General features: G+C 41.2%; 1 protein-coding gene, 1 long non-coding RNA gene and 1 pseudogene across 3 annotated transcripts in view; 1 reads left to right on the top strand and 2 right to left on the bottom strand.

The window, feature by feature from the left end:
* Positions 1–159: 159 nt before the first annotated feature.
* Positions 160–20,372, bottom strand: part of NFE2L3 (NFE2 like bZIP transcription factor 3) — a 31,757-nt gene continuing 11,544 nt past the window's right edge. The window contains exons 2-4 of the mRNA XM_014786300.2: positions 8,938–9,117; positions 2,682–2,765; positions 160–1,898 (exon numbers count right to left, since the gene is read on the bottom strand). Coding sequence (XP_014641786.1) covers positions 627–1,898; positions 2,682–2,765; positions 8,938–9,117 — 1,536 coding nt within the window. The 3' untranslated portion in view covers positions 160–626. The remainder of the gene's footprint in view (positions 1,899–2,681; positions 2,766–8,937; positions 9,118–20,372) is intronic.
* On the bottom strand, positions 13,651–16,800 carry LOC147918215 (uncharacterized). The gene is made up of 2 exons (XR_015551690.1): positions 15,158–16,800; positions 13,651–13,990 (listed from the first exon to the last, which is right to left on the bottom strand). It is a non-coding gene; the product is annotated as an uncharacterized LOC147918215 (long non-coding RNA).
* On the top strand, positions 17,164–18,797 carry LOC106801598 (small ribosomal subunit protein eS19-like; annotated as a pseudogene). The gene is made up of 2 exons (XR_015551688.1): positions 17,164–17,262; positions 18,324–18,797. The product of XR_015551688.1 is annotated as a small ribosomal subunit protein eS19-like (transcript).

The raw sequence follows: 20,372 nt of genomic DNA, 5'->3' as shown, positions 1-20,372 counted from the left end.
ATTTCATATAATGTATGTTGACTTCAGTATGGCTTGAGTTGGATCAATTTGTGCAAATTTTAAAAATAAATACTGCACTGTCCTATTTGCTAGTATTTTGGAGGAAAAATACCCCAAGTAAATTTGCTTAGAATTTCTGTATAAAAGGGAAAAGTTAACTTGTTATATATAAAATTTATTTGCACAGAAAGAAAAGGTTATAATTTACAAGTATTCATAAGAACCAAAGTAAAATACCTTTGGGAAAGCTCACTATACTTCAGTGCTAACAAACTAAATGAAAAGGTTAAGGCTACTGTGCATTTCAAGTCATAAAAAATAACATTTTAAGGTAATTATATCCAGTGTTTGCTCTCTTTAAAGTGACCATCTTAGTTTTCATGTCACCTTACCTTATTCTTTGTACATATGTACTTATTCTTTGTACTTATGAATCATGCATGTAATGCAGTAGTAGAGCTTCATGAAAAGTGATTTCCCCCAAATTTCCTACAAGTCTGATCTTCAAGTCCCAAATTTTTGTCCATGTAAGCTTCATAGCTTTAACTGAATGATAAGTAGGAGTACTTAAAAGATATAACACTTGAGCTGAACCTCAGTTTCTGAACGTTACTGCTTTATGCATATTAACGGACTCCATCTTCAATTTCTTCTCTTTTCCTCTTTCTCTTTTGGTTTTCCTTTTTGTGGCCTGAGGTCACCAGTTCCTTGGGTACAATCAAAACACTTCCATCGTGGCTGCACTGAAGAGCATATTGGTTTGGATTGACTGGCCTACCTTCATCATCTCTTAACCTACTAAAAACATCATGATAAAGGTGGTGCAGTTTCTGTTTCATTATGTTAATAGCTTTGTTACACTGGGCTCGCTCTCTCTTAAGGGTTTCCTTCTTTGCTTGCAAGTTACATACATCGTCTTCTAGGTTCAAGATTATGTCCAGTTTGCGCCTACGACAGTTCTGAGCAGCAACTTTATTTTTCCCTCTTCGTCTAATATCACGGATGAGCGACACTTGTAAGTCTGTCAGATAGTATCTGCTTAGCATGCTGTTGAAAGAATCAACAGGCATGCGGACAATTTCATCTACAGAAAAAGGAATATGCAGAGCTTTGGCACGCCGTTCATCACGGCTTAAATTTTTGTCTGTGTCATTGAGGTACCTACTCAATTTCTGTGGCTTTCCATGCCGTGAAAAAGGTTCAGAATTGGATTCTAGAGCGCTTGGCTGTAAGTGGTAAGTGTGGTTATGAAATACATGTTGAAATGCAAGGTCCCCATGAAAACCAGAGTCACTCCTATGACCCATGGGACAAAACTTACTGGGCTCTGGGTAGCAGCCTCCCACAGCCCCTTCTAAGTCATGGTGGGAAAGAGATTCAAGGTCACTATAACCTATGGCACCTTCACACACAGAGTGAGAGGTATTAGACTTGGTGACAGAGGTGCTATTGTGGCTTGAATTTAAAGAAAGCCCAGAATCAGAATCTGGTTTTTCAAAAAGCTGAGAAACTTCCATTGCATCAAAACCTTCTTCTGTAGCCCAAGACATTAAATTTATTTCATCAAATATGTTTATATCGAGGTCATGTAAAAAGTCTTCGCTTGTTAGATTCCTCATCTGATTGTCAACAAATGGAAGAAATTCTGTCAAGTTAGTTCCAGGACGGGTTTGTTCAGAATTGGTGGTATGAGAATTTAACTGCAGAAATGGTTCCTGTGGCTGTGAAGTCCTTGCTACTTGATCCCTTCTAAATGTATTGTCAGGACACAGCAACATGGCCTCCTGGAGATTCACATCATGACTTACAGCCTGGCTAAGATTTACGTTATAACGTGCTGAAGAAGTCATGCCATCGTTGATACTTCCTGGAAGAGGAATATCTCCCAGTGAGATGCCCTGAAAAAGGAAGGGAGAACACTTTAAATAAAACCCTATTTCAATAGCACTTCTAGTATCTAATACAACATTTCTTTCCTCACTTTTGTCAGTTCCTCTCCACAAACAGGAATATGCTGTTGGCCATGAATAACTTTCCCTAGTTCACTAGTATAGGCAATATAATATGTGATGTGAGCCCAAATTGGAATATGCTATACTTGAAAGATTTATTCTTTGAGTATCATGGAAATTTTAAAAAGTTGATAAGGTTAGTAGTATAAAAGGCCTTGTTTTTAAATCTAACGTCTTACCGTAACTTACTGCTTTATAAGATGCAATTCTCATCCTAGCTATTGGCAACATTGTGGAGGGTCATGGGTAATAACAGCTATAGTGAAGTAGTCTGCAAGGGGATTGGGGGTCGGGGGTGGGGTGTCTTTTTTTTCTTTTTAAGCAAATCAGACCAGCATTATAAAGTACAATCAAGACACAAGTGCTACCAGAAAAATAAAGCTATGCCTTAGTTTGTCAAATGCTTACTGCCATTTTGATTCAATATGAATTATATAATTTGATTATATCTGTTATTATTTGGAAGGAGGAACAGTATACATATTCTGTTAATTAATTCTCCAAAGTTGAAGTTTTCTATAAAAAGTAATCCTAAATGTGTGTTTAAATAACAACATACTAGATATTTACATAAATATTTAAATTATGTCATCCAGGTAAAGTTATATTTATTCAGCGAAGTCAGTGCAGATACTTTCCTGCAAGGATAAAAGCCAAAGTTCCAATTACCTCCAGTGAATTTTCAGGCTGTGATGAAAGCAACTGAAATAAGTCTTCCAGAGAGAAAGATGTGTCTGTTCCATTTAGATGTCTCTAGAAAAACAGAAGGTGCATGCATCATTAATTTAAATTAAAAGACTGAATTGGCTGCCTGGGGCTTTAGGCTTAATTTTGAAAGGATAACCAAGTCATATCTCCATGCTGGATTTTTATCCTTATTTTGGAATTTTTACATTCAGTTCTTTTTAGTACTCAATATTTTATTATCCTTAAAAACCTTGAACTCCAAACTCCACCCCAATTCCTCCCCTAACCATCTTCCATATAACTTTTGGCTAGAATTTTCGGTTCCACCTTATTTTGCCCTTCAACAGCGACCCTCCAAATTGGTTACAAAATTATGTAACTTTAAATACATACTTAGATTTACCAAAATGTTTTACCCACTTGACTCATCAGTGCTTCATCTTCTGCCTTCAGGGTTTAGTTTCTTTCTTGTTGAAATAACTTGGATAGTTCTTTTTTAGCTCTACTCTCTAGTTTTTTGTAACCTGTAATTATTTTGCCTTCATGCTTAAGTGACAGTTTATCTGGTAAGATCAGGTTTAATGTTTTCCCTCAGTACTTTGTCTCATGGCATATGTTACTATTCATGTTTGCTATCAGTCATTTTATAGCCAATCTTTTTTTCCAGTTATTAAAATTTTTTTTACTTAAGTCTTTTTTGTCCTGCTATTTCACTTTGATATATCTGGGACTGGATTTTATTTACTCTGCTTGGGACTCTGTACTCCTTTAATCTGAGTCAAGATCATTTTAATTTTGGAAATATTTTGCCACAAACTCCTTAAATACTGCTTCTTGATACTTCCTAGTCTCTCCTAGGACTCCTGTTAGAAATAATTAAAGGTAAGCTCATCTTTGTTGGGAGCTATTTCTGTAGGAATCCCACATAACAAGGGTTACCAAACTAACTATAAGGCAGTTCTATGTTTCCCTCTGCAAGTACCAGTTTTTATATCATTTTCTAGACCTTGCTTTCTTGTCTCAAGATTCCTGATTGTGATGGTAGTGTGGATTCAGACTCTACATCTGGCTTTGGGGTCCTGGTTTCTAAAGGGTGGATAGACAGCTTCCTTGCTATGTCTACTAGCTGGTAGCTATAATTGTCCTAGTCCCCATTTTCTGAACAGAAGAGCCTTTAAATGTTCTGAGCTTTAAGCAGGGAACTCAGGTACCCCTAGGTATGGGCTTGACACCTCATTTCCCATCCATTCAACCCCAGTCTCTGTCATGACATCTGGATCCAGTTCCTCCTTGGGGCTCTTCAGCTTTGGTGCCTGATTAATCTTAAATTCTGGATTTCAGTTCCCTCTTTGTTTCTTATATCTGTAGAATCTCTTTCTTGCTTTTGAGTTCTGCCATACACTTAAAAGTACTATCCATGATGTTTTATCGAAGATTTACTTTTGGTGTGTCATAGGGGGTATCTTTACGTGCTAGCTGGTTCACATTCCTGACTTGTGCTGTGCATCACTCCCACCCCTAACTTTTTACTTCAGGGTTTCCTTTTTTGAAGATTCAGACCAGCTGCACTGAGGAGTAGCTGTGTACAAATACTTGGTTTCTTTTTCTATAGAACCAAATACCTTGGGTTCCATAAAGCCATGTTTTCAAGGCCCATAATACAAAGCCACAAGGCTTTCTTTGCCTATGGATGCTACAGGACTACTTAAGCTAAAGTGATAAGATTTCCTGCTTTTCTTTCACTGGTAAATTACACGTTCTTAGTGGATAGTGGACTTCTTCACCAATTGAATTATTTAAAATGATTACTAATTTCTTATGAAATTTCAGAAGTGTTCTATTAATGACCCCAAATTTGATTCATTAGTCTTGGCCAACCATTGACCAAAATTTGCTGATGGTCACAAGTGTATGAGAATGGATAACATCTGCACAAATCTGTATTCCTGTGAAAACAATCCATAATAGTGGATAAATAACATTATTTGTAGAAAGAAAGTATTTAGAACACAGAAGTTAAGGGTATGAAGATGATTCTGCTTAAAATGAATTATAGAGTGATCCTTCTGGCTAGTCAAATATGTGTTTCATTCAACCTTTTGCCTGTTTCCTCCTCTCCAGTGCCCCAGGAGATGGCAGGTGGAGGGGCTAAGCCCTACCAATCCATTCCTCTGATTGGGTCCACAGAAGACAGAGGCAAGAGATAGGAGGTGGGAGGAATGATAGAATGCCTTAGAGACAACAGCTTCTGCTGAGTCTCGCATCAATTCCAGTTCTCACTGAGCTCTATTTCTCCCCAGGTTCCCTTCTGTCCTGATGGTGGTAATGGCTTCATGTTGCTGCTGGTCCCTGGGAGCCTTCCTATTCCTTGGTGTTTCCCTTAAACCTGCTCTCACCTCTGTTAAAAAGCCCTTCATTTTCTTCTCTTCAGCATGTGCCTTCTATTTGAGGGCCTAAACTGTGAACAGCATTCTGTTTGAAGTCTATGCACCAGAGTTCTGTCTACCACACTTAAGAAATTATTCAGAACAATTTTGAGGCATTTGGTTTCATAGAACTCAGTTAATCCATTTCTAAATCTAATTGCTTAATTTTATCTGTTCAGCTAGGTACAGATCTTGCAGAAAAATGGACAACTAAGGGGCCTGCCCGGTGGCGCAAGTGGTTGGGTGCGTGCGCTCCGCTGTGGCGGCGTGGGGTTCGCGGGTTCGGATCCCGCGCGCGCACTGACGCACCGCTTGGCAAGCCATGCTGTGGCAGCATCCCATATAAAGTGGAGAAAGATGGGCATGGATGTTAGCCCACGGCCAGTCTTCCTCAGCAAAAAGAGGAGGATTGGCAGATGTTAGCACAGGGCTGATCTTCCTCACAAAAAAATAAATAAATAAATAAAAATAAAATGGACAACTAAGCCATTTTCACAGTTAATCCATGAAACGTATTCCATACTTTAAGCTCAATTTAGATTGCCAGGAAATAGGCCTTTTCTGTTTTCTTAAGTCAGACTCATAATTCTCCTTCCTAAGTCTTCACATAAAATGTGAACATACAGTTCTGTTTTGGGTGAAGAATTCATTGCATTTTGAACAGAGATCACTAGGAATATTCAAAGAATACGGTGGACACAGATTTAAATTTATAAGACATATCTTTTAAAAGATTAAACATTAATATAAACTCGTCTTTAGTGAGAAGAAAATGTTTTCAGACCAGTTAACCTACATATACTGCGTATTTTTCTTCATTAATATCCGGTAGTCTAAGTGTAGGACTCCAGTGGGGCTAGAAGATGTCACTGTTAAGGAGCAAATTATGTCAGTCATCCTACATATTCTTCCATGGTTGTCACCCCAAAAATGGAAATAAATGCCATTGATTCACTGTGATCACACACAACCCATTTCTGCTTTCTTTACTTCAACAAACTGTAAGAGCACCTACTAAGTAACAGCTCAGTAAAAGAGCAGACAGATATTGTCAGAAGCGCCAAATGTGTAATTTGCAGAACACAAAAATGTGTAAATGCTAACTAAACAAGACTGACACAGGCCAGGAACATGGAGGTACAAAATGAGGAGCCAAGCCTGATAATTATGAATTAAGGCACAGATCCCTTGCTTTGAGTGATTGATGTGTTTCTGAAAAGTTTTATCCAAAATGATGTTTGTCCTAATTCAAATTATATTTTAAATTCTCCAAGGAAGCTCCCTACTTTATCTATCTCTTCCTTAGTACTTAATGAGTGCCTACTATGTGTCTAGCAGTGAGTTAGTTACTACAAGTAATTCAAAGAAGTAGAAAATACAGTTCCTGCTTTTCTGGGAAGCCCAGTGAGGGAGTAAAGGCAAAGACATACCCAGAAGAAAAATGAACCAATAGCGTAAATCTATATACAATGAAGTGGTAGACGGTGATAAAAATATCTCCCTCAAAAAAGATGACTGTGAGGTACTCAGGAAAGGGGGCTGAAATGTCTCCTTCAAAATAAATAGTAGTATTTAGTATTTAGTTAATATAAAAGTCCACTGGCATTGATATGATAGTATGGTGTGTGGGGTCGGGGGAGAGGAGTGCATGGGGTAAAGCCACACCAAGGGTCCATGAGTTATGAGGAAAGCCAAGGTCTAGGGAGAATGCCAGTGGGTAAAAGCACAGACAGGTGCAGACACTTATGCATTTCCAAGTGGAATGAGAAGCTGCAATGGGGCCCTCCCTCCATTGAAGGTTATAAAAGGGTTCTGAAGCCTCAGAGGCTAGGGAGTGAAAATGGGAGGGTTCCTTGGGGTGAGCCCCCCACCCCCTCACCAGAAGACTAGCAAAAAGGGACTCAAGGAGACCACTTAGAAACGTGGTGTGTGTTCTCTGCAGTTTGGGGAACACAGGAGAAGAGTGTCCAGAGCTTGCCTGAGAACCAGAGCTTGCCTGAGAAATATAAAAGGGCAAGAGGCCAAGCAAGGGCTGCACTTAGGGAAGTGATTGGACTGACGAAGGGGGAAGAGGGTCATGTTTCCAGGAACAGCTGCTGGAGAGCCAGCATGTGGTTGAGAGGGCCGCCTGGACAGGTGAGGTATATGCCACTGAAAATGCAGGAAGGACTCCTAAAGGCTACCTGGAGGTGGAGGTGCATCTGTCCTTGTCAAGAGAAGGGCAAATGAACGACTCCCAGCTGTGGGGAAAGAGTCTCCAAAGAACCTATGAAATCAAAGTGCCCATCTGACAAGTAGTTTTAAATACATCCTACAGTCAAGGGAAACCAGCGTCAGATCGCTGCCAGTCAAGTAACACCTTTCCTGAACATTACCACCCACCACACCCTCAGCCCCAGAGAAGACAGCCTACTGAGCAAAGGAGGAAGACTTGGAGAAATAGAGAACTAGGCCACACACTCCCTTTTCCACTTAAGCCAGCCTTTGAGGCTGCTGCAGCAGATGAGACAGGAGGAGGGGAGAAGCTGAATTTCAGTTCAGAGTTTTTGAGAATTACACTGACCAGAGAGATTTTAATCTGATAATCTTGAAGTTATAAGGCCTTCCCTAGATTTCACCCAAGGTGTAGGGAAGAACTAGTTCCCCTAGAACAGGTTAGAACAGGCTGGAAGGGGTGAGTGGGCAAAGGCAGCAAAGCAGTTTTCTGATTTCACTCCATTGATCATGTAATGTTCCATGTAATATTACATGACAACGGTACAGTGATGATGGGCTGTCTGAGAAGGGCCAAGGCATGGTACTCTCTACCCTCTAAGGGTGTTCAAGGCACAGCCCCAACTCCTCCTGGTTAAAGGTCTTTGGAGCATCTGTTTGCCAGGGTTGTGGGCTAGGACCTCAGCAGGGCTGAGTAGAAACCAGAGTATGGCCCAAATAAAAGAAGGGAGAAGCACAGCTGTAGGAAGAATCCATCCCTTCAGCCTGGCTCCTGGAGTTCATCTTTCTATACCTCTCTCACCACTCAGGAGTGTGGTTAGACATAGAGGAGCCAAGGAGGCTGTCCCAGTGGGCCTGGCCAGAGGTACAAAATGGGCTCCTGGCTGCCGATTCAGCATGGTCCGCCAGGAGACTAAGCAAGGATTGGAGCCCAAGCCCCAGGTGGTATTGAGGGTGATTTGCCTGTAGCGTCCTCTGGCTTGCTCTCCCAGACTTAGCCAACCTGGCTGTCTCTGTGGGTAGCTGGTTGAGGATTCCTGGGTTCAGGGTGCCAGCCATTTCTTTATCCCTTGCCATGGCAAACACAACTAACAAAACCGGCTAGCAACTTCCTGGAGGTGAGTTTAACCAGAAAAAACTAATTCTATCGGCTGATTCTTTTGTAAATCAAATAACCACTCCCACAATTTAAAAGAAATATCTATTTTCATATATCAGATTTGCTTATAGTAGAGTACTTATATGCAAAATTCATTTGTAACACAAACTGTCAAAAGCCATAAAATCTACATTAGGGCCAGCCCGGTGGCACAAGTGGTTAGATGCGCGCACTCCGCTGCGGTGGCCCGGGGTTCGCTGGTTCAGATCCCGGGCGCACACCGGCGCACTGCTTGTCGAGTCATGCTGTGGCGGCGTCCCATATAAAGTGGAGGAAGATGGGCACAGATGTTGGCTCAGGGCCAGTCTTCCTCAGAAAAAAGAGGAGGATTGGCATCAGATGTTAGCTCAGGGCTGATCTTCCTCACACATACACACACACACAAAATCTACATTAAAGCCAAAATGTTAGTAAGGCTAGGATATTCTGGCATGCTCACCTCATTTCTAGATTCAGTGGTCTTTTCTGCCTCCCAGTCAGGTTTATCTGCTATTTTATCTTCATCTTCATTCTTCTGCTGCAGTGATTTCTCCTTCTGGGCTGACACTCTGTGCTCATTTTCCTCATGCTGAGAACTGTGATCCACAGCTTCATGCCTCTCTCTTAGTACCTCATTTTCCTATAAAAGTACCCAAAAATGTGCTAAGTAGAAATACATATTTCATCAAATAAGTCAAACAATCTTTAAAACTGCATTGTCCTTACTGCCCAGTGATCATGAAAACCCATGAGTTAAAAGTTAAGACTGGCATTTCATTATTTCAATATCAAAGAAACATTTAATTCTGAAACCAAGGTCAGTTTTGTGTCCTGTACTTCTTAAGAAGTCCCTCTGAGACAGGGTGTTCTAATTTGCATAATTCAAATTATATGCATTTATAAAGCCCTTAAGTTTAAAATATTTGCAAATTTGATTAAACAGCAGGCAGTTTTTATTTGGTTTTCTGTTGAAAAGAGATCAAACAGCTAAGTTGGAAGCAAATACTAATCAAATATACATAGAAAAATCTGGAAACTTATTACAAAGTATTAATTGTGGTTGTCTCTGAAAGGTGGGATGGGTTGGGGCAGGGTGGGTAAAAAGAGTTGACTTCACTGTATACATTTCTGTACTGTTTGAATATTTTACCACAAACATGTATTTCTTTTACAATCAGGAAAAAGGTAAATATATTTTTTTATTTTGAACAAAAGAGTTCACAACAAAGCTTAAACTAACATCTCCAGAGATATTTTCAACTATGCTTATTTACCCAGATGAGTCCTTTCACTTTTTAATTTCCTTTAACTGAGGAGACTTAAATAATTAAAAGGCTAGAGAATTCTTCTAAACATTCAAATAGTTACCATTTAACATACACTGTAATACTGATACTTTCAATTTTGATATTAAAAGCTCTCTGTATTTTTTTCTTCTCTAACATAACATCAAGTCTTCTTAAACTCTTTCAAAGGATCTATTTTTAATTTCTCTTCCAGCAACACAGCACATTGGACTAACTCAAGGATAGCACCGCACCACTTCCCCCCCCACTCTAAACCACAGAAACGTTAACCAAAAAAAAAAAAAAAAAAAAAAAAAATGAAGGTCAAAGAAATGGAAATCTACAGATGCCAGAAGCAAGGAGAGAAATCAAAGCAAGAGCGGAAGAAGGAAGCTGATGTGCTAGTGGCCTGCTTGGTTTTACCTGCTTCTCTGTTCACGGTGCTAACTCGATGACATACTCAGCCTCCCTCCTGACACTGTGGATGCTGGTCTTGTTCCTACTTCAATCCGTCTCTGCATACAACTCTGCTGTGTGCTCAAGGATACTGCTTCTGCTAATCTACCCTCTTTTCTGCATCAACAATTATTTCCTGTATATTGGATAATTCCCTTCAGCCTACTAATATACAATAATACCTCCCATCTTTAAAAATCCCTCCCTTGGTCCCATATTACTCTTTAGATTCCATCCCATTTTTTTGCTCCCTTTTAGAACATAATCCTCCAAGAGTCATCTGGACTCTGTATTCTCTCTTGAACCTATTCCAATGAGGATTTTGTCCCCACCACTCCACTGACGCAGCTCATCAGGATCTCCCAAGTTGGACAGTTCTCTGTCCTCATCCTACTTGACCTATCAGCAACATTTCACTTAGTTACTCCCTCCTCCTGGAAACAAGTTCTTCACCTGGCATCCAAGTACCTTTTCTCTTTCCTCTCCTACCTCACAGACTACTTCTCTTTTGCTGATTCTTCATCTTCACCGTCTCTAAACATGGCAGTGCCCCAAGGCTCAGGCTCAGACACAACAAGCACCCTCCCACCTTCTGGCCAGGATTTGCTGTTCAGTATTTGCTGTTCCTGCTGCTTATAAGGCTCTCCCTCTGCTCACCTCCCTCTCACCCCCACCCCTTCAGGTCCCTATTTAAATATTACTATCTCACTTTTCTTTCTTAAGCACTCTCTATTAAAAAAAAAAAACAACCTCTCCCATCAATATCTAACTCCCTCATCTTGCTTTATTTTTTTTCCATAGCATTTAGTACCAGCTGATATAGGATCATATTTATTTGTTGTCTATCTGTCCCACTAGAATGCTAGTTTCTTGAGGCAGGGACTGTCTGCTTGGTTCCTGCTATATGCCCACTGCCTACCCCAGAGCTTGACACATAGTAGATCTTTAATAGATATTTGTTGAATAGATGAACTCCTAGACACAACATCCTAAGACTTTGATGGGGATCTGACTTCTGATGGGTGAGATGCCATAGTCTTGCTCTTCCCCATACATAGGATTCTGGCTACAATGCTGATTACTATCTTAAATATGGGGAAAGAAGAAAAAGGTGACTGGTCATCACTCTTAGCTCTACCTTTTGCCAAGGCAAGATTTCTTTTGTTGAACATGAAGTTAAAAAAATTCAGGGCCGGCCCCGTGGGTTAGCGGTTAGGTGCGCAAGCTCCGCTGCTGGCGGCCCGAGTTCGGATCCCAGGTGCGCAGTGACGCACTGCTTCTGGCCCACATACAGCAACCAGAAGGATGTGCAGCTATGACATACAACTATCTACTGGGGCTTTGGGGGAAAAAAAAAAAATACAATTAAAAAAAAAAATTCAAAATTATGGATTCCTGAGGCAGCTAACTTTGTTTATAAATTTGCTGTTGGTGGGCACAGGAGCTTGCAATTTCTAAATCACATGATCTACTGTAGAACCATGAACTAAGGTCTCCTTAGTTAATCTGTAATATGTGAGTTAATGCAACACACATGGACACACACATGAACTTGCAAACATAAGACTATGTTATCTATAATGTTTACATAAATAAACAATAACAGAGGAAACAGTTGGCTAAGACAAGACTAGATCAAGCCCATAAGGAAACTGATCAAATAAACTTTAGTCTGGGAAGGTTTTTTTTGTGGGGAATACTTTTAGAGTGCATAAGAGTCTGGTATCAAAAATATGTAGGATGGCCTGCCTAAAAACTTAAGAAAGAATTGAAGGTAGCAATTCTGTATGACAACTCACATATTGCAAGAATCAGAAATGAGGTTAAAAATCCTACCATATAATAATGGATCATTACTCATTAAAAAAATCAGTTAAAATAAAAGAATCAATGAGTCCATTTGAATACAAACAAGTAAATGAAGGAAAAAGGAAATCTCTTCCTTACAGTAGAATGCAGCTAATACAGGAGAACAATGGAGTTAGAAATTCATCCATGGATGCTAAAACTAGGGAGTCCAAGTTTGATGAGAAACAAGATATTTAAATAGTCTCAAAGTATCACTCCACAGATTACTTTTTAATTAGTAAGAAAAAAAATAACACTACAGGAGAAACCTGGCAAACACCGTCTACCCCATGTGGACCAATCTGTCATCACAATATGGAGATAAACCAACGTGAGGTGCCTCCTGACATGATATGGAGAAGGACATATTACCAATTCTGTGGTATTCTTGCCCAAAATTCATAATCTCAATGTACCCATGAGGAAACATAAGGAAAATAAAAATTGGGGGCCATTTTACAAAATAACTGATTGATACTCTTCCAAAATCTAAGGGTCAAGAAATACCAAGACTGAGGAACTTTTCCAGATTAAAGTGACTAAGAGACTTGACAACTAAATGCAATGTGTGATCCTGGGTTAGATGCTGACCTAGGGGAAAAAGTAGTTATATAGAACGTTACTGGGGCAATAGGTAAAATTTGAATATGGATAGTAGATTAGATAATAGTCTTAGATTCATGTTAAATTTCCTGATCTTGATAATTGTCTATATAAAAAAATCATTATTCTTAGGAAATATACACTCAAGTATTTGAGTATTGAGGGACACAATGGCTTCGATTCACTCTTAAATGTTTCAGAACAAAAAGAATTGTATATGTATATTTAGAGATAAATATGATTATAAGATAAGTCAAATGAGGTAAATTGTAAATAGGTAAATCTGAGTAAAGAAAATTTACTATTCTTGCAACTTTTTTTAAGTTTAAAATTATATCTAACTAAAAAGTTACCCTAAAAAATCCCTACATAGCAAAATATCTCTGGCCAAAGCAACAGCAATGGGTTGACCTAGAACTATTCTTCCATTCATTTTTCTGTTAATCTGTATTTTCCACCCAAACTGTATAGTCATATCAATTGCTTTAATAATTATTTTCATCTCTTCCTTCCCAGCCAGCCCTGGTGGTCTAGTCAAGACTTGGCACTCTCACCACAGCACCCCGGGTTCATTTCCCGGTCAGGGAACCACACCACCTGTCTGTTGGTTGTCATACTGTGGTGGCTGTGTGTTGCTGTGATGCTGAAAGCTATGCCACCAGTATTTCAAATACCAGCAGGGTCACCTATGGTGGACAGGTTTCAGCGGAGCTTTCAGACTAAGACAGACTAGGAAGAAGGAGCTGGACACCCACCCACTTCCAAAAATATTAGCCATGAAAACCCTGTGAATAAGTAGCAGAGCACTGTTTGATACAGCACCAGGTGAGAGGATGGGGCAAAAAACCCGTGCAGGGTTCTACCCTGCTGTACACAGGATCGCTAGGAGTTAGTCAACCCAAAGGCACTAACAACTTCTTTTGCATTGTTACCGCACCAGGTCTGTTTTTGCCCACTGCCCAGAAAGCCAGACACTGAGATGATGGGATTGCAGAGAGAAAGGGTTTAATCACAAGACAGCCAAGTATGGATACAGGAGAATGAATCTCAAATCCGCTTCCCGGAAAATAGGGCCTCAGGGATATTTATGGGGTGGGGGCAAGGTGGTCTGAAATGATTGGAGGTGAGGAGAGATGAGGTAATTGATGATCTGTGCAAGCGTAGTCAGGCTTCATGCCTCTTCATAGGAAGCACGTTCACAGAATGGCGGCTTTAGCATGCCCTGAGGGTGGAGTTCCAACCTCTTGCAGTGAAAAGGTCGCTTATCGGATACTTGTCTGCGTGGGCACAGTTGATGGGTTGGTGGTCTCATAATCTGGCCTGAAGTGGACAAGGGGTTCAATTCCTGAAAAAAACAACTCAAACACCCATTACCATGGTGACCCCAGCTCCAGGGGGATGTTACTTATAGGAACCTAGTGGGAGTCAAGATAGCATATTACCTAAACAGCACAGTTAACAATGGGTAAGTTTATCATGCAGATTTAAGTCCTCATCTTCTGTTCTGATAAGTTTCTAGGTAAGGCCATCCCCCCCTTCCTCCTGGTACAGGGAAGAAGATACCTTTACAAATGGAGATTTTCTTTACAAATGTAAATGTTTTCATAAAGGGCTTTTAAGACAGGGCTTAGCACAGACCCACCCAGATGCCAGAGATATCTATGGTAATGGCCTGTTCTGGGGGCAGGCCTCCCATCCCACACTCCTTTGGTTAGTTAGTGGAGGGGGCCAATTCTGATCCCCCATAGTTACTAGCTGCTTAATCATCAATGGTTAACTGTTTCCCGGTTTCACCAACATTTAAACTTCATACTTCATTTTCTTGTCTAATTGCTTTGGTTATGCTTCCAGAGTAATGTTCAATACTAATGGTGACACCTGATGTAAAGGAAAACACTGTCTCTACTCTCAATACTCTACTACAGGGGCCAGCCCCAGGGCGCAGCGGTTAAGTGCACGTGCTCCGCTGCTGGCTGCCCGGTTCGGATCCAGGCGCGCACCAATGCACCGCTTGTCAGGCCATGCTGTGGCAGCGTCCCATATAAAGTGGAGGAAGATGGGCACAGATGTTAGCCCTGGGCCAGTCTTCCTCAGTAAAAAGAGAAGGATTGGCATGGATGTTAGCTCAGGGCTGATCTTCCTCACCAAAAAAAAAAAAAAAAAAAAAAAAACAACTCTACAACACTACTTCACTTCTGACACCTGATGTGTGGGGTTTCCACACACCAAGCAATTCTGCAACACCAGCTAGGTATCTTATAATTTAACTCAGTTCTGACACGGTCTACGTGGGATATTGTCAGATCCCACAGATTAAGGGCTCAGTATGACAAGACTGCCCCCCCACCCCCCCACCGATGCCAATGCCAATTGCAAGTCCAGGTTGTCACCTGTGCTTCCAACCAACTGGCTATAAATTGAAGGTTCCCACAACCCTCTCTGACTAATTTGCTAGAGCAGCTCACAGATCTCAGGAAAACATTTTACCTTACTAGGTTACCACTTTTTTATAAAAGGATGCAACTCAGGAACAACCAGATGCACAGAGCAAGGTATGTGGGAAGGGGCATGGGGCTTCCATGCCCTCTCTGGGCGCGCCGCTCTTCCAGCACCTCCACACCTTCACCAACCTGGAAGCTCTCTGAACCTAGTCCTGTGTTTTTATGGAGGCTTCATTACATAAGCACCATTGATTAAATCACCAGCCACTGGTGACTGAATTCAACCTCCAGTGGCTTTGCTTCCTCAGGGGTCTGGGAGGTGGGGCTGAAAGTTCCAACCTTCTAATCACATGGTTGGTTTCCCTGGCAACCAGCCCCCATCCTTAAGGGCTTTCCAAGTCACCTCATTAACATAACTCAGGTGTGGTTGAAAGGCCCTTGTTATGCATAACAAGACACTCCTTTTACCTTTATGGGTCTGGAGCTCTTTCAGGAACTGAGGACAAAAGACGAAATATTATAACAAAAGATGCTCCCAGTGCTCTGAATGCTTAGGAAATTCCAAGAGTTTTGGCAGCTCTGGGCCAGGAAGGGGGATGAGGACCAAACATATATTTAAATCACATCGTTACAACTGACGTTCTTATCTTGCTCATGAATTTAAAAGGAATGCTTTTAATGTTTCTCCAATGAGGATGACATGTGGACTTTTATTTGAGATTCAACCGTCAATCATTTTTTTAGTCATTCATTCAATCAATACATACTGAGTGCCAAAAACTACACTAGATACTGGGGATACAGTAGTGAAAAAATACATTCAGACTGCCCCTTCATAGCTTCCATTCCACAGGGAGAGGGAGCCAAAAATACAAGTGAACTAACAAAATAACTGCAAGTTATGGCAAGTGAAGGAGAGAAGAAAAAGGGGACCTACTTTAGAAAGAGTAAAGGGAAGGCCGCGAAGAGGAGGTGATATTTTAGCTGAGATCTGAAGAAATAGGAAGAGTTGTATGAAAAGAGGAGGAACGCATTCAAGACAGAGAGAGTATCCAATGTACTCGTTCGACTGTTACGTAATGTATTTAATCAGCTTCTTAATGATGGATATTTAGTTGTTTCCAATCTTTTAACAAACAATATTAAAACGTCCTCATACATACTTCTTTGCACACATGTGCAAGCAGAATAAATTTCTAGACTTTATGCTGGGTCAATAGATATGTCCTTTTTTTATTTGATGGATTTTACCCAATAGCCCTTCAAAAATGTTTGTGATAATTTACATTCCTACCAACAATGGACAAAAGTGCCAATCTGATAGATGAAAACTGGTATCTCACTGTAATTTTAATTTATATTTCTCTTATTATGAGTGAGATTGAACATCTTGCACAAGTTAAAAGCATTTGTATTTCCTTTTCTGTGAACTCTTTGTGGCCTTTGTCCATTTTTCTTTTGGAGTGTTAGTCTTTTTCTTATTGATCGGAAGTAGGATAAGATCCTTTTTACTCACCTCCTCCCATCCAGTCTGCAGAAATGCAAGAGTGGAAGTGGGGAGACCAGTTAGGAGGCTATTGCCATAATTTGAGAGTAGATCATAGTCTGGGGAAAGGTGGTGGTACCAGACAGAGAAGTGGAAGAATCATGACATACTGTGGAAGAATAGATGGACTGATGAAATGGGAGGGAGAGGAAAGGGAAGAATGAAGAATGACTCCTAGAGTTCTGGTTTGAAGAACTTGGTGGATAGTTACGGAGACAACAGTTTAAAGGGGAAACAGAGGGAGTTCTTCCATTTTGGATAAGTTAAATTTGAGATGTGAAAAGTCAAGTAGAAATATCCATTACACTGACGAGATGAGCATGTGAAATTTAGAGTGTTAGAACTGAAGGTATAAACTGGGAACACATCAACATAATAAAAGAATCCACGGGAACTAATGAGATTCCAGCAAGAGGACAAAGCAAGGAGAAGGGGCTCAGCACCTGGGCTTGAGGAACTGCATCCTGCAGGTCAGGCAGAGAAGCCAGCAAAGAGACTGAGGAGGACAGGAAGTGAGGTGTGGGGGGAGAGCAATGTCTCAGAATCCAAGTGTTTCAAGAATGGAGTGGTTAATTGTGTTGAATGCTGCTTGGAAGTTGCACAAGGTAAGGACAGAAAAGTATCCATTGGATTTGGCAATAAGAAAGCTGTTGGTGGCCTTCGAAAAATCAATTTAGGGTAGAAGCCAAATGATACTGTGTTGAAGAGTAAATGGGGGATGACAAATTGGAAAGAACGTACAGATGATTCTTTCAAGAATTCTGGCTATGAAGTGAGTGGAGAAATGCGTCAGAGCAGTGTTTTGTTTTGATGATGAGATACTAGAGTATGTTTGTAAGGGAATGACTTAGGAGACAGGATAACAGCAAAGCAACGTCCTTTAGAAGGTAATAGATAGACTCCAAAGTACAGGTCACAGGATTAAGTTTGAAAGAAGGAAAAATAAAGTCTTTATTTCAAGATTAAGGAGTAGAAAGTGGATGCAAGAATATATTTGTGGATTTGGTAGTAGGAAGATCTATTTTTATTTTTGAAGGGTATTTTTAAAAAGTAGAAGTAGATATTGAACATCAATGTGATTTAATATGTCCACAAATTATTTGACCCTCTTTTCTTCAAGAGGTAAAGCTTAATTCTTCTCCCCTTGTAGTAGACTGTAGTAGACTGTAAGTAGGGACTGGACTTAGTGAATTGCTCCTAACAAAGAGGGTAAGGTGGAAGTGATGGTATAGCACTGTGACTTCCTCCTTGCTCTCTCTCTGATCACTTGTTCTGGTGAAAGCCAGTGCTCATGTTGTAAGGACATTCAAGCTGTCTACGGAGAGGCCTACTTGGCAAAGAACTGAGGCCTCCTACCAACAGCCATGTGAGCAATCCATCTTGGAAGTGGATACTCCAGCCCCAACCAAGTCTTCAGGTGAATGCAACCCAAGCAGCATCCTGATTACAACCTCATGAGATCCTGAATGAGAACCACCCAGTTAAGCCACTCCAGAATTTGTGACCCACAGATACTGTGGGATAATACATGTTTGTTGTAGTAAGCCATTAAGTTTTGGGACAATTTGTTATGCAGCAATGGATAACTAATAAAAACATTAAAAAAATGCTTTTTGTATCTATATTTTTTGTATGCCTTGCTAATATTTTATTTAATATTCTGCAGGAATATGCAGGAGTTCATCAGAGCTCTGGCAGCCTTCCACAAAAAGTCCGGGAAGCTGAAAGTCCCTAAATGCGTGGACACTGTCGAGCTGGCCAAGCACAAAGAGCTTACTCCCTATGACGAGAACTGGTTCTACACACTAGCTGCTTCCACAGAGCGGCACCTGTACCTCCAGGGTGGCACTGGGGTCGGCTCCATGACCAAGATCTGTAGGGGACATCAGAGACACAGCGTCATGCCCAACCACTTCAGCAGAGACTTCAACAGTGTGGCCCGCTGGGTCCTCCAAGCCCTGGAGGGGCTGAAAATGGTCAAAAAGGACCAAGATGGGGGCTCCAAACTGACACCTCAGGGACAGAGATCTGGACACAATCGCTGGACAGGTGGCATCTGCCAACAAGAAGTATTAGAACAAATCATGATAGGTTAATAAATTACCTCATTCATTAAAAAAAAACAACAAGAAAAAGTGATTCCTGGATTTCTTTGATGTGTTTTTTTAGGTCTTGGCGTCATCGTCATGCTGCTTTTGAAAAAAGAATTGGGAAGCTGTATGTAACATCAGAATTCCTTACTGGAAAGTTTCAAAGAATTGTCCTTGAATTCTGCCTGCACCACCAAGAGGTTTTTTTAAAGAAATTATTCTGACAACATTTTCAACTTCTTTTGTGGGGTATGCCAAACAGCCCTCCAGAACAGCTGTTCTAACTTATATTGTCATCAGTGGTATTGGAGGATATCCATTTCCTCACATCCTACCTACTCTGGGTTTGTTTCTTAATATTCTGTTAACTAAAAGGCTAAAACTGCAGCTCATTAGTGGCTATAATCTTGGAGATATCAACGTTTCTATGAAACAAGTGGTGACTGTGAAGGCAGTAAGGGAAGGCTCTAGACTGGGGTAAGAGACAGATTCTAAATGTAAGAGAATCTGAATACTCTTCCCCCCCGCCCCCAAAGCCCCAGCAGATAGTTGTATATCACAGTTGCACATCCTTCCAGTTGCTGTATGTGGGACGCGGCCTCAGCATGGCCGGACAAGTGGTGCATCAGCGCGCGCCCGGGATCTGAACCCGGGCCGCCAGCAGTAGAGCGTGCGCACTTAACCACCAAGCCACGGGGCCGGCCCATGAATACTCTTAAGATGGAGACATGAGGAGCTAAAGGAGCCAAGGGAGGAAAGTCAGGGTCAGAGTAGGAATCTGAGCTCTCTTTGCTGCCTGTGGGTAGTTCCTTCTTCCTCTTCAGCCAGAGAGAGAGGCAGAAGAGGCAGAAGGTGAGACCTGGGGCAAGTCACTGCAGCATTGAATATGTGATTTCCTGAGGGCCCTTTCCAGTTCTGACAATCCAAGGGTCTCTCAGTAAGTGCCTATATAATTTTATCACCCAAACCAGTCCATTTTTGAGAGGGTAAGAAGGTGCTATGAACAATTAAACTGGACAACAGGCATAAACCAAGACTGTCCCAAATGGCCACCCTATCTATGAGGCCACAGGGGAAAGAGGAGACTGCATAACCATCAAGAATCTTGATGGCAAACTGAAAAGTGCTGGCTTAATTCCACAGACCTGGGGAAGAGAGATACTTTAACTTGCACAGCTTTAGGTATTCAATACTTTCTTGGCTAGTCCTTCACTTACTCATTCAGCTATCATTTATTAAGAGCCTATTATAAAGCTAAGAGAAACGTATCATGAGAAGTGATGAATGAGGGGCCGGCCCCGTGGCTTGGTGGTTAAGTGCGCATGCTCCTTTACTGGTGGCCAGGGTTCGGATCCCGGGCTCACACTGACGCACCGCTTGTCAAGCCATGCTATGGCAGCGTCCCACATAAAGTGGAGGAAGATTGGCATGGATGTTAGCTCAGGGCTGATCTTCCTCACACACACACACACACACGCACACACACACACACACAAAAGAAGTGATGAATGAGAAGAATTTTTACCAGGTTTGTGTAATGCCCATGGAGCTGTGCAACCCAGACTCCCCTCAAGGAAGGAATTGTGGCAGCTGCTGGGGACCTGTGGGCAGACAGCCTCCAGCTG

Source organism: Ceratotherium simum, chromosome 1, assembly GCF_057802395.1.
Source record: "Ceratotherium simum simum isolate JZ-2026a chromosome 1, ASM5780239v1, whole genome shotgun sequence".
NCBI lineage: Eukaryota > Metazoa > Chordata > Mammalia > Perissodactyla > Rhinocerotidae > Ceratotherium > Ceratotherium simum.
The sequence above is the reverse complement of the archived record's forward strand: the minus strand, read 5'-3'. Positions and strand labels throughout refer to the sequence as shown.